The sequence below is a fragment of the Nomascus leucogenys genome, chromosome 12 (genome assembly GCF_006542625.1).
Source record: "Nomascus leucogenys isolate Asia chromosome 12, Asia_NLE_v1, whole genome shotgun sequence".
Lineage (NCBI taxonomy): Eukaryota > Metazoa > Chordata > Mammalia > Primates > Hylobatidae > Nomascus > Nomascus leucogenys.
In genome coordinates, this window is record NC_044392.1 from 81,946,996 (window position 1) to 81,961,938 (window position 14,943).

Here is a 14,943-nt window from a genome sequence, read left to right on the forward strand (position 1 = left end):
ATAACCTATGATTAGCAAGATATTAATCAGCAGTAACATTTGCAACAAAAGCTGGTTACAGACAATCCGTGGAAACAGGACGTGAAGCTAGACAACTGGTTAGACCAGAAATTCTCACAAGGGAGTATGCTTTAACCCTAAAGAGGCCTAGAAGAGCCACGGCAAGATGAGGGCATTTATAGCCCTATCTTATCCATATGGACAGGCGCCCCCCATGCATCCATTTATAGGCTTTCCACAAGGGTCGCATTCCATTCCCAGAGTTATGAACATCTGCTTTTCTGGGATAGGAATCTTGGTGATGTGAAACCTCCCTGACTGCACGTCCATTCATAGGCTCTCTGCAGGGGGAAACACATCACGTGCTCTTGGCTCGTTCTGGCAGTCCAACCTGGCATTGTCTTTACACAATCCTGCATGCAATTTTGTGTTTACAATAATCAGGAGCATTTCATCTTTTATTCCTTAGCAATAGTTTCAGGGTGTCTCCCTACATAGGATTGCAACCCCTGCTTTTTTTTTGCTTTCTATTTGCTTGGTAGATCTTCCTCCATCCCTTTATTTTGAGCCTATGTGTGTCTTTGCACGTGAGATGGGTCTCCTGAATACAGCACACCAATGGGTCTTGACTATCTAATTTGCCAGTCTGTGTCTTTTAATTGGAGCATTTAGCCCATTTACATTTAAGGTTAATATTGTTATGTTTGAATTTGACCCTGTCATTGTGATGTTAGCTGGTTATTTTGCCCATTAATTGATTCAGTTTCTTCACAGTGTCGATGATCTTTACAATTTGGCATGTTTTTGCAGTGGCTGGTACCGGTTGTTCCTTTCCATGTTTAGTGCTTCCTTCAGGAGCTCTTGTAAGGCAGGCCTGGTGGTGACAAAATCTCTCAGCGTTTCCTTGTCTGTAAAAGATTTTATTTCTCCTTCACTTCTGAAGCTTAGTTTGGCTGGATATGATATTCTGGGTTGAAAATTCTTTTCTTTAAGAATGTTGAATATTGGCCCCCACTCTCTTCTGGCTTGTAGGGTTTCTGCCTAGAGATCCACTATTAGTCTGATGGGCTTCCCTTTGTGGGTAACCCAACCTTTCTCTGTGGCTGCCCTTAACATTTTTTCCTTCATTTCAACCTTGGCGAATCTGACATTTATGTGTCTTGGGATTGCTCTTCTCGAGGAGTGTCTTTGTGGTGTTCTCTGTTTTTCCTCAATTTGAATGTTGTCCTGCCTTGCTAGGTTAGGGAAGTCCTCTTGGATAATATCGTGAAGAGTGTTTTCTAACTTGGTTCCGTTGTCCCCATCACTTTCTGGTACACCAGTCAAACGTATATTTGGTCTTTTCACATACTCCCATATTTCTTGGAGTCTTTGTTCGTTTCTTTTCACTCGTTTTTTCTCTAATCTTGTCTTTTCGTTTTATTTCATTAATTTCATCTTCAGTCACTTTCTTCCACTTGATCGAATCAGCTGTTGAAGCTTGTGCATGTGTCACGAAGTTCTTGTGCCCTGGTTTTCAGCGCCATCAGGTCTTCTCTATAGTGTTCATTCTAGTTAGCCAATCATCTAACCTTTTTTCAAGGTTTTTAGCTTCCTTGTGATGGGTTAGAGCATGCTCCTTTAGCTCAGAGAAGTTTGTTATTACTGACCTTCTGAAGCCTACTTCTATCAACTCGTCAAACTCATTCTCCGTCCAGTTTTTTTCCCTTGCTGGCGAGGAGCTGTGATCCTTTGGAGGCGAAGAGGTGCTCTGTGTTTTGGAATTTTTAGCTTCTCTGGTTTCTCCTCATCTTTGTGGTTTTATCTACCTTTGATCTTTGATGTTGGTGACCTACGGATGGGGTTTTGGTGTGGAAGTCATTTTTGTTGATGTTGATGCTATTTATTTCTGTTTGTTAGTTTTTCTTCTAACAGTCAGAACCCTCAGCTGCAGATCTGTTGGAGTTTGCTGGAGGTCCACTCCAGACCCTGTTTGCATGGGTATCATCAGCGGAGACTGCACAACAGCAAATATTGCTGCCTGATCCATCCTCTGGAAGCTTCTACCCAGAGGGGCACCTGCCTGTTTGAGGGGTCTGTCATCCCCTACTGGGAAGTGTTTCCCAGTCAGGCTATATGGGGGTCAGGGACCCACTTGAGGAGGCAGTCCGTCCGTTCTCGGAGCTCAAACGGCATGCTGAGAGAACTACTGCTTTCTTCAGAGCTGTGAGACAGGGACATTTAAGTCTGGAGAAGCTGTCTGCTGCCTTTTGTTCTACTATGCCCTGTCCCCAGAGGTGGAATCTATAGAGGCAGTAGGCCTTGCTGAGCTGTGGTGGTCTCCACCCAGTTCGTGCTTCCAGGCCTCTTTGTTTACACTCTGAGCTACTCAAGCCTCAGCAATGGCAGACGCCTCTCCCTGCACTAGGCTGCAGCCTTGCATGTCGATCTCAGACTGCTGTGCTAGAAGTGAGCAAGGCTCCGCGTGTGTGGGACCCGCCAAGCCAGGCACCGGCTGGTATCTCCTGGTCTGCCGGTTGCTAAAACTGTGGGAAAAGCGCGGTATTTGCTCAGGAGTGTACCGTTTTTCCAGCTACAGTCTGTCATGGCCTCCCTTGGCTAGGAAATGGAAATCCCCTGACCCCTTGTGCTTCCTGGGTGAGGCGACGCCCCGCCCTGCTTCTGCTCGTCCTCGGTGGGGTGCACCCAGTGTCCAACCAGTCTCAGTGAGATGAACCAGGTATCTCAGTTGGAAATGCAGAAATCTCCTGTCTTCTGTGTCAGTCTTGCTGGGAGCTGCAGACCGGAGCTGTTCATATTTGGCCATCTTGGAAGCCAATCCGAAAAATGGAATTTTTGTAATTTCTAATTTGGGTTTCTGTTTTCATCCAGCTGAGAAATGCTTGGCAAGCCTGCTTTATCTTTCTTACAATTAGAATTCAGAAGTAGAATTGTGATCATGGGACAAATTATTAACTCATGTTTATTTGAATTGAAAAGTGAAGGCAACACTTTAATGACAGGAAGTAAATATAATTTGGCTCATTGGTTTAATAATAATGACTGCCTTTGCCAGTTAGGTCCTAGAGTAGACGTTTTCCGTAAATAAGATAAATATCACTTAAGTTGCAGTGGAAAAATTTTAAAGTACATATAAATTACAATTATATGTCCTTTTTAACTATATTTACACTTGACATAAAACAAAATTTAGAAGTCTTTAAAATGTATATGAGGAAACCTTCTTTTAGCAGATATATGAGCAGAAAAATAAGACCACAGGATGGCACAGGATGATGGCAGAGGAGGAAGTTTCAGGTAGTTCTCTGAAGGAGATGATACCTGAGTACAATTTTGAAGACCTTTGTTTCTTTCTTTTTTTTTTGAGACGGAGTCTTGCAGGCTGGAGTGCAATGGTGTGATCTTGGCTTATTGCAACTATCGCCTCCAAGGTTCAAGCCTCAGCCTCCTGAGTAGCTGGGACTACGGGCGCATGCCACCATGTCCAGCTAATTTTTTTTTAATTTTTAGTAGAGACTGGGTTTCGCTATGTTGGCCAGGCTGGTCTCGAACTCCTGACCTCAGGTGATCCACCCACCTCGGCCTCCCAAAGTGCTGAGATTACAGGCATGACCCACCATGCCTGGCCGAAGATTGTTGTTTCTAATTGCTAGGGTTAAATTATGACTGCAACAGAAAATCCCTGTTGATATGGAACTCACTGAAATACAGAAGACTGACATAGAATGATATACAGCGTAACATCCATCAGTGAAAGTGCCATGAAGAAAACAAAGCCAGTTAAAGGACGTGGAGAGATGAGCACTCTTTTAGACAGGGCACGCAGAGATAGGGCTCACAGGCCGGTACGATACTATTTGAGCCGACACCAGAGGGAAGTAAGAGTGGGAGTCATGGGATTATCTGGGGGAAGTATATCGTACAGTATGATAACAGTAAATGTGAAGACTGAGGCAAGAATGTGATTGATACATTCAAGGAATAGAAAACCAGTGAGAGGCCGGGCACAGTGGCTCACACCTATAATCCCAGCACTTTGAGAGGCTGAGGTGGGAGGATCCATTGAGCCTAGGAGTTTGAGACCAGCCTGGGCAACATAGTAAAACCCCATCTCTGCAAAAATGAAAAGGAAGAAAACCGATGGGACTGGAGTAGCATAGGCAAATAGCAGTGAAGTCAGAAACATGGTAGGGAGCTAGGGATATTTAGAGCCATGCCATCTACTGTGGTAGCCATTACCCACATGTGGCTATTTAGTCTAAATGTGATTAAAATTTATTTCATCAGTTATATTTCAAGCGCTAATTAGTCACTCACATGTGGCTAATGGCTACTCTATTAGACAATACAGATCTAGCACGTTTTCATCATTGTCAAACGTTTCGTTGGTTATTGTACTCCTCATGGGCCAGACTTTTTCCACATCTGAGGGGAAACCGGTAGAGGATTTTGAGAAAAGTGACATGATCTGGTTTTAAAAGTTTTACTCTTTGCTGTAATAAAGGTTGGCCAGGTGAAGAGAAGGAGGGCATTTTAAGAAGAACGGTAATAGGTACAAAGGCTCAGAGGTTCCCTTACTACATGAAAGTTGTAAGAGTTGAATCTTAGCTTTTGACTTTTTTTTGATGAATTTTTATGTTGGTATACTTCTAAACTTATAAAAAAAGTTACAAATATAGTACAAGGGGGTCCGATATACTCTTTACCAACATTCACCAATTGTTTATATTTCATCCCATTTGCTTTATTAAATCCTCTCTCCTCTGTATGCGTATATAAATATAGTGTGTGTGTGTAAAATCCATTCCCATTTTGGGGGAGGTCCATTTGAGAGTAAATTGAGATATTGTGCCCTTTATCCATAAATACTTGAATGTGTACTTCCTATGAACAACAACTTTTCTCTCCTTTAACATAAACCCAATAGTTAATCAAAACAAGGAAATTATATTAGGTTGGTGCAAAAGTAATTGCAGTTTTTGCATTACTTTCAATGGCAAAAACCAGTTACTTTTGGACCAACCTAATAGCTAAAATACTATTATCTAATTCACAGTGTATGTTCAGATTTTATCACCAATATATGCTGTATATATGCTGTCCCAATAATATGCTGTATAACTATCTCCCCACCCCTCTCCGTCCAGGGTCCTCTCTAGGATCACATGTAGGATTTAGGTGTTAATACCTATTTGGTTTTCTTTAATCTGACACATTTCCTCAGTCTTTGTGTTTCTGATATATTTAAACAGTGTACAGGCCAATTATTTTGTAGAAAATCTCAAAGTTTGAGTTTTCTTGGGGTTTCCCCAGGATTAGATTCAGGTTGTGCATTTTTGGCAGGTATACCCTTGATATTATATCTTCTCATTTCACCATATGATATATGTGATATCGCTTTCTCTCAAAACTGGTAATGTTAGCTTTGGTCACTTGATTAAGGTGATGTCTGCCAGGTTTTACTACTGTAAAGTTATTATTTCCCCTTTTGTAATAAGTAATTTGTGGCAGGCTACTTTGAGATTATGTGGTAACCTCTTTCTTTACCAAACTTAACCATACCAGTTTTATATCCATTTATGATTTTCCCACTCCCTCATTCTTTGTTTATTAATCCGCATTCTACTGTAAGGAAGAGCTTTCCCTTCACCCTCATTTATTTATTCATTTATTTACATCAGTGTGAATTCATGGATTATTTTATTCAGTGAGCTATAATCCATTACTATTAAATTGTCCCTGATTTGTCCAGTGGAAACCCTTGCATCCTGGGTGCTTTGTTCTTTTGATATTTTTCCCATTATTCTTTGGGAATTTCCTTTCTTTAGCGCAACAAAATATTCCAGGTTCAACTTATACCTTCTTGGCTCCTGCGCAGTAATGAGCTGTTTCTCCAGAGAGCTTTGATTACTCTTTTGTAAGCCTTTGAAATTTAGTCTGAAGGTGATGAGTAACCACTGACATGCTGGGCGTGGCATGATCCAAATCAACATTTTAAAAAAAGATCACTCTGTTAATAGTGTATAGAAAACATTGAGTTATGAAACTGGCCATAGAAAAAACAATTATCAGTATTTTCCAGTAATTTAGACAAACCATAATGCGGGTCTAAAAACACTCTCAGTGAAGGGGGAACAAATAACTTTACACTGGAGAAACCTGGTATGTACTACTTCAGCCAGGTGATCAAGGTCAACATCAATAGTGATGTTCTGTTGATAGTTTGTACCCTTAGTATGAGATAATGAAAATGGCATTTATCTCTGTGGTCTTCCTCCTGAAAACCCAATAACCCCAGTATAATCATGAGAAAAACATGAGACAAATCCCATTTGAAGGACATAATGGTCCCGTTTGAAGATCACATAATGATAACTACAAAATACCTGACCAGTACTCCTCAAAACTGTCAAGGTTCTCATCAAAACTGTCATGGGCTTTAGGTAACAGCAGCGTGTTAATATTGGTTCATTAATTATAACAATGTAACAATGTACCATACTACTGTAACATGTTAATAACAGGGGAAACTGGGATGGGATACATGGAATCTCTGTACTATCTTCACAATCTTTTTGTAAACCGAATATTTTTTTAAAAAAATTAAGTTTATTTAAAAACACTATCAGTGGAGTTAAATTTAAGTAGGGTTTATTTTTAGGTGTGTAAATGAGTGATATTTTTACATAATGCATAATGAGAACTACTTCAGAGTAGTCATTTGTGAAGGCTATAAACTTATTTCAATAGTGCAGCTGTTCAAAATGTTTTACAGCTCTTTGGAGTCTTTAATACATTCTTTTGGCTATCTTACAGTCTTTTAAGACAGTCGTCCCCAGCCTTTTTGACACTAGGGACCGCTTTCGTGGAAGACCATTTTTCCACTTATGGGGGCTGGGGGTATGGCTTCAGGTTGAAACTGTTCCACCTCACGTCAGATCATCAGTCATGAGATTCTCATAAGGAGCGCACAACCTAGATCCCCAGCATGCACAGTTCACAATAGGGTTTGCACTCCTGTGAGAATCTAATGCTGCCACTGATCTGACAGGAGGTGGAGCTCAGGCAGTGATGTTCACTTGCCTGCCGTTCACCACCTGCTGTGTGACCCGGTTCCTAACAGGCCACAGACTGGTATTGGTCCATTGCCAAGGGGTTGGGGACCCCTGTTTTAAGATACACTTTAGTGAGAGACAATAATGTAGCAGTCAAAGCTGTGACCATACAGAAGTTTCTCAAGCTTTCTAAACCCCAGAGTGGGTATAACAACTTATATTAAAAAGTTGTGGCCAGGCGCGGTGGCTCACGCCTGTAATCCCAGCACTTTGGGAGGCCAAGGCGGGTGGATCATGAGGTCAGGAGATCGAGACCACGGTGAAACCCCGTCTCTACTAAAAATACAAAAAAAAAAAAAATTAGCTGGGCGCGGTGATGGGCGCCTGTAGTCCCAGCTACTTGGGAGGCTGAGGCAGGAGAATGGTGTGAACCCGGGAGGCGGAGCTTGCAATGAGCCGAGATCGTGCCACTGCACTCCAGCCTGGGCAACAGCGAGACTCTGTCTCAAAAAAAAAAAAAAAAAAAAAAAAAAAGTTGTTGTGAGCTAAATGAGATAAGTAATAGATTTCTGTCCTTTGAGGGAGAATCTTATTTTTGAAAGCAGCTGTAAGTTATTTGGAGCCTGGTCTGGTTTATATTTGGAGTAAACTTGGTATTGATATTTTTTGTCAAGAGCAAGATAAAAAAAATTTAGTAGTACTAATTTTTGTGTGGCCTATACATTTTTATAAAGGTAATTTTACCATAGAATTGCATATTATGCTTACTCTTCTCCAATCAGTGACAGACCACAGAGGTGATATGCCCTTTTCAGGACATCTTTTAAAAAAAAAAAAAAATGGTTTATCACTTTCTGGGGGTTGGGGGGAAGGGTCCCAGGCTGGAGTGCAGTGGCTAGATCACGGCTCACTGCAACCTTGACCTCCCTGGCTCAAGCAATCCTCCCACCTCAGCCTCTGAGTACCTGCAACTACAGGCATGCACCCACCGCACTGGCTAATTTATGTGTTTTTTGTAGAGACTAGGTTTCGCCATGTTGCCCAGGCTGGTCTTGAACCCCTGGCCTCAAGCAATTGGCCCACCTTGGCCCCCCAAAGTGCTGGGATTAGAGGCATGATCCACCATGCCCAGTGTCATGTTTTAAATTATTTTTATTTTTTAATAATTTTGACCTTTATTTTAAATTCAGGGGGTACATGCACATATTTATTTCGTGGGCATATTGCATGATGCTGAGGTTTGAGATATGAATGATCCCATCACCCAGATAGCGAGCATAGTACCCAACGGTTAGTTTTTCAGCCCTTGTCCCCTTCCCTGCCTTCCCCTTCTATTAGTCCTTGGTGTCTGTTGTTCCCATCTTTATGTCCATGAGTACCCAGTGTTTAGCTCCTAGTTGTAAGGGAGAACATGGGTTTTTGGTTTTCTGTTCCTATGTTAATTCACTTAACTCAGTACATCTTAACAGGGGTGCATGATGTCAGTATGTATTACTGGTGATGTTAACCTTAATCAGTTAGTTCAGGTGCAGTCTACCAGGAATCTGTACTGTAAATTTAGTATTTTCCTTTAACACTTACTAAATATTTTAGGAGAGATAATTTGAGACTATGCTTAAACTTTCACCCACTAATTTTAGCATCCGTTAGTGGTTCCTCCTGCAGTAGTTATTACTGTGGAATTCTAATGGTGATTTTTATCTTTACCTTATTCCTCCTATGTCTATTAATTGGAATTCTGTAAGGAAGAGTTGTCCCCTTTCCCTCATTAAAATTTTTAAAGTCAATGTTGGTACCAGGATTTTTAAGTTAAGAGCCAGTTGAACCTACAGGTGTGTTTTAATTTGAGGAATAAGAATAATGGTTCATTTGTAAGTTTAGGGCTGAATAGAATCTGTAAACTAAGTTGCATTTTGTGCTTTATACATTTCACTTTATAAATTTTCTTTTTGTGTGGTTTTTATTTCTGTCATTTGTAAAGTGAGTTTTTAATAAGAACTCATGAAACCACATGATTTTTCTCACATCAAATATCTCCAAGTTATAAGCTAGAAGAAACTAAAGAAATTGTATTTTATGTTCATATGTATTTTTAAATTTTGTAATTTAATAACTACTTTTGAATGAAAACATTAACTCTTTTTTTTCCTTTCTTAGGCTTGAAAAGGAATATACTACAATAAAAACGAAAGAAATGGAAGAGCAAGTTGAAATTAAAGTAAGCATTTGGGGGCTTTTTTAAGTACTGATTGATTGAAATCAATTATTGGACAGTAGATGTTTAAAGTTTGTACTTCTTATATTCATAAATGTATTTACCATCCTACTAGATTATAGTTAAAAATAGACATTTCAAAAAAGCGGAATAATGTGACCGAAGTGGCTTTCATTCCAGTGTGAAGGAGAGCAAGCTCTTCCCTTTTTCTAGATTTGTTGGTGGCTCATCAGGAGAAAACACTTCCATGGAGAAGATCATTATCATTCCATTTAAGCATGTTTTTTAAAGTTGCAGAGAAGACAATCTATAATAACACTTTCTATGCTGAGACCAACAAGAGTGTAATCTCAGGCAAACATTAAATAGAGCACATATTACACTAGAACTAATTATGGTTGCTCTAGAGCTACAGAAAGCTTTGACTGATATGACTTTTTCTTCTCTAAGCAAGGGTTATACTTTTGAACTACTTCTCTCCAGAAAATCAAGCAGATTTTCAATTCGAAGGGCATATAAATACCCTATATGTACCCTAAAAATATAAAATTTGTACCCCCCTCCATAAAACAAGGAATTCTTGAGTTGAGGGTCTGTTGCACTGTTGGAGCTGGGACTTGAGAAAAATTGTGTTGCCTTTTATGCTGATATTGTAGGATGGGGTTGATAAGTAGAAGCATGAGTCAAATAACTTAGTGATTGGCCAGTTCACTTTCTAATCTCTTTATTCCCCTCCACCCCCGACCCCCAACCCCTGGAGAAAAGGGTTAAAAGTAAAATAATTTTAATGGAGTGACTCCCTCCTCCCTTTTTAAACTTTGTGTTTGAATGTGTCTGATTTTTGACTTGGATCTGGCAAGACATTGTATGACCACCTTATGTTTCTCCTTTTACAAGGGAATGGGTTCTGTTAGACTAATACTCTTTCCTGCCTTGGTCCTCCTCAAAAGCCTCTAGGGAGACAGTCTCTCCAGTTTTCTTATGTTAACTCTCTCTTACCAACTCTCCTCCCTTTTCTAGAGATTCTATTCCCATTTCTGTCACCTTTTCCTTATCAAATGGAAATAGATACTTCCACATTTTTTATATATATAGAAAAGACCCCTGTGGATGTTTTTGCCTCCTTTTTTTTTTTTTTAATTCTGTCACCCAACTGCTGCTCTACTATTTGCTTTTCTTTTTTTCTTTTTCTTTTTTTTTTTTGAGACGAAGTCTCGCTCTGTCGCCCAGGCTGAAGTGCAGTGGCGCGATCTTGGCTCACTGCAAGCTCCGCCTTCCGGGTGCATGCCATTCTCCTGCCTCAGCCTCCCAAGTAGCTAGGACTACAGGCGCCCGCCACGAAGCCCACCTAATTTTTTGTATTTTTAGTAAAGATGGTGTTTTACCATGTTAGCCAGGATGGTCTCGATCTCCTGACCTCGTGATCCACCCACCTTGGCCTCCCAAAGTGCTGGGATTACAGGCGTGAGCCACCGCTTCCAGCCCTATTTGCTTTTCTTTTAGGTACTATGAATAACGGTACTTTTACTGCAAGTAAAAAGTACGTCATCCTGATGAGTCGGGAGAGAGTGTGGGTTTTCACATACTACAAATATTCGGAACTGCAAATCAAGAATCTGAGGATGGGGAAGCCATCCTGTTCATTTCACCACACTGTATTATTGAAAAAAAATCACAGTTCTATGAACAATCCTTACTCTTGAAGTTTTTTATAAAATTAAGTACATAAATATAGGAATACCAAAAGGCATTTTCAGAAAATAGATTTTTAGCAGACTTTCACCTATACCTGCAGTATTTTCTTTTCTTTTAGACAGGGTCTCCCTCTGTCACTCAAGCTGGAGTTCAGTGGCAGTCTTGGCTTATTTGCAGCCTTGACCTCCCACGCTCAAGCGATCCTCCCACCTCAGCCTTCTAAGTAGCTGGGACTACAGGTGCACGCCACCATGCCCGGCTAATTTTTTATATTTTCGGTGGAGATAGGGTTTCACCACATTGCCCAGGCTGGTCTCGAACTCCTGAGCGCAGGCGATCCACCTGCGTTGGCCCTCCAAAGCACTGGGATTACAGTCATGAGCCCCCATGCCCAGCCATTTGCAGTATTTTCTATACTTTGTTTTTTGGGGAAAGATATAGTTCATATGCCTGAAGAAATGTTTTTGAATCTAGCTCCATGTGTCTCAGGCAGTTGGCATGAAATTGTCTATAGAGAAGAATCAGAAAAAAGAGTTGAGAAAGTTAGTGGAACATATCAGGTAAATAAAGTGCTGATCTCAAAGGTTGTCTGTTCTGTTTTTATAATATTGTTTCCATGTAGTTCTTTCTTATACCATTTTCATCTCTTTCTTCACTCCCCAATTCCACCAGATATAAAAAGCAAAACAACTTTTGAATGACTATACTTTTTTAAACTTCATATTTAGGGGTATCTGATTTTTTTTTTCAATGGAATACTTTTTTTTTTATTATACTTTAAGTTCTGGGATACATGTGCAGAACATGCAGGTTTGTTACATAGGTATACACGTGCCATGGTGGTTTTCTGCACCCATTAACCCATCATCTACATTAGGTATTTTTCCTAATGCTATTCCTTCCCTAGTCCTCCACCCTCTGACAGGCCCCAGTGTGTCATGTTCCCCTCCCCTGTCTCCATGTGTTCTCATTGTTCAACTCCTGCTTATGAGCGAGAACATTTGGTGTTTGGTTTTCTGTTCCTGTGTTAGTTTGCTGAGAATGATGGTTTTCAGCTTCATCCATGTCCCTGCAAAGGACATGAACTCATCCTTTTTTATGGCTGCATAGTATTCCGTGGTGTATATATGCCACATTTTCTTTATCCAGTCTACCATTGATGGGCATTTGGGTTGGTTCCAGGGTGTCTGATTTTTTTACTTAGACCCTGACAACTTATTCTAATCATGATCAGATGACCACCTTATTTACAATTCATTAGCCAGGTATAATATTAATTGAGCCTTGCTGTAAAATGGGAAATGCTACTTCTTACACACACACTCCCTCCCTCCTGCAAAAGTCTCTTTTACAAGAGAATGAGTTCTGGTTGTAAACTAGTACTTTCTTGCCTTGGTTCTTTTTAAAAGTCCATGGGAAGGTAGTTTTGTGCCATTATTTTTACAGCCCATTGGTATGATCATCAAATTGTTTGATGTTTTGATATAGAAGTATAAAATTAGCCTTTCATGTTGTGAAATGTGTTTATAAGGTCTCTGTTGTTTTTACTTTAATTAAATTATAAGACCTTTGGGGTGATGACCTTCTATTCTAAGAACTATATCTGTCAGTGAGCCCCCTGGTTAAGATGTGACTTTTAAATATTTTTTCACCTCTTCCCTAAAAGTGTTATAGGAAGATTTTGCTAATAATGTCTTCATATGGAGAATCTTAAATTTTGCTGTGTGAAATTTTTTGTTAATAGAAACATCTTTATCAGTATCTTCTTCCAGTCTATTGATGTTCTACCTGATTGGGAGGAGGTAAGAAATATTAAAATTCTAGTTTGGTTGGGCACAGTGGCTCATGCCTGTAATCCCAGCACTTTGGGAGGCCGAGGCAGGCAGATCACTTGAGCCCAGGAGTTTGAGACCAGCCTGGACAACATAGCAAGACCCCATCTCAATTTTAAAAAAGAAAAAAATTATAAAACTAAAATTCTAGCTTATATTAGGGTAACCGACAAATCTTTAAAAAGGAAAAAACTGTGATTCTGATAGACATACGAACAGATAATCTAATTTTTATATTTAAATTTGTGCTTTGGGACACAGAGATCTAAAGCCCTAAAATGGGAAGTATGAGAAATTCTGACTGGTTTTTAGTCAAAAGTTAAGTATTTTTTCCTGTTTAAAAACTATGTTACATTTCAGATATGCTGAAAGCCGGAAAATAATATAAAAGTGCTCACATATTCACTACCTGGCATAAAAATTAAAAAAAAGAAAAGAAAAGAAAAGAAAAGTATTATCTGAGTTGCCCAGGAATTACATTTTAACAATCAATGTGAAGTATTAGAATTGAAGCTCACGTTTATTTAGCCCTTAACATATGATGGGTCACTTACATGCATTATTTCCCCTTATTCTTAGAACAGCATTATTAAAGGGTTCTTATCCTTACCTGTGAAGAAATTAGGCTTCAGAAAGCTCAAATAATATGCCAGTGGTCACATTGCGAGGAAACAGAGTCAAGGATTTGAAGTCTGATTTGTATTATTCTAAGGCCCATGTGTGTTCTTCAGTATATACACTGTGCTGCTGCTGCTTTCCAAGAGACGTTGATATATTTGTGATGTGAGATTTGGATGCCCATTTTTCTCTGGCATATCAAACTTTTCATTAAAAAAACTAATGGCTACATAATATCCAAGGGAGGTATGCTAGCCCGATTTATTCAATAACACTTCATTTAACAGATAATTTATAGTGCCTACTAGATGCCCAAGCACTGTTCTAGGCACTTGAAATGTGGTTATGAAGTAGACCATGTTCTGTCCTCATGGAGATTTTAATATGGAAATAACAATAAACAGAAAAGTCAAATGTACAGTATTTTGGATGGTGATAAAGTGTTAAGGAGAAAAAATAACCTTAGGGAGGGGGAATGTAAAACAGTAGTGTTTGGGTGGAAAATTTAGAGAAGTTAACCAGGTGATTTTTGAAAAAAGACCTGAAGGAAGTGTTGGGCTAGATATGTGACTATCTGGAAGAAGGGCAGAACCTATTCAGGGGTGTGCCTGGTGAGGAGCAGTAAGGTGGCATCGTGGATGGGACAGCATGAATGATGAGAAAAGTGGTAGGAAGTAAGATGGAGCAGGTTGCAGATAATGTAGGATGTCGTCAACAGTGGTAAGGACTTTGGCTTTTACTCTGGTTAGATGGCAGTTTTCAGTAGAGAAGGACAAAATGTGATTTAAGTTCAGTAGATCCTTCTGGTTGCTGTGTTGAGAGTAAATTGCAGGGATTGAGAGCATTTCTGATGAACACTGATGTGGTAATGCAGACAAAAGATGATGGTGGGCCAGGCATGCCTACCATCAGGGTGGCTTATGCCTGTTATCCCAGCACTTAGGGAGGCCAAGGTGGGTGGATTCCTTGAGCCCAGGAGTTCAAGACCAGCCTGGGCAACATAGTGGCTCCCTGTCTCCACAACATTTTTTTTTCAAATTAGCCAGGCATGGTGGTGCATGCCTGTAGTCCTAGCCACTCAGGAGGCGGAGGCAGGAGGATCACTAGAACCAGGGAAGTTGAGGCTGCAGTGCGCTGTGATCATGCCACTGTATTCTTTCCTGGGTGACAGAGTGAAACTCTGTCTTAAAAAAAAAAAAAAAGATGATGGTGGCTTGGACTGAGGTAAGAAGTGATTGGATTCTGAATAGATTTGAAATGTAAAGTGGACAGCTAGAATGTAGAGATGTGTGAGGAGGAGGAATCAAGCCTTGTGGTCTGAGCACGTAGATAAATGGTGTTTCCATTACCTGAGATGGGAAAGACTCCAGAAGGATTTGGTTTAGTGGGGATACCAGGAGCCCAATTTTGGGTATCTTGGGAATGAGATGCCTAGGAGATGTCCAATTAGCTTCTTAAATATTCAGATCTGAAATTAAAAGAAGCCAAGCTCAAAATATAAATTTGGCAGTTATTGGCGGGGTCATAG

The 14,943-nt window shown here is 40.0% G+C and overlaps 1 protein-coding gene across 2 annotated transcripts in view; it reads left to right on the forward strand.

The window, feature by feature from the left end:
* EVI5 (ecotropic viral integration site 5) overlaps positions 1–14,943 on the forward strand; it is a 275,206-nt gene that overhangs the window by 98,389 nt on the left and 161,874 nt on the right. For both annotated transcript variants that reach the window (XM_030825042.1, XM_030825043.1), the window contains exon 10: positions 9,213–9,273. In XM_030825042.1, the coding sequence (XP_030680902.1) occupies positions 9,213–9,273 (61 nt within the window). The remainder of the gene's footprint in view (positions 1–9,212; positions 9,274–14,943) is intronic.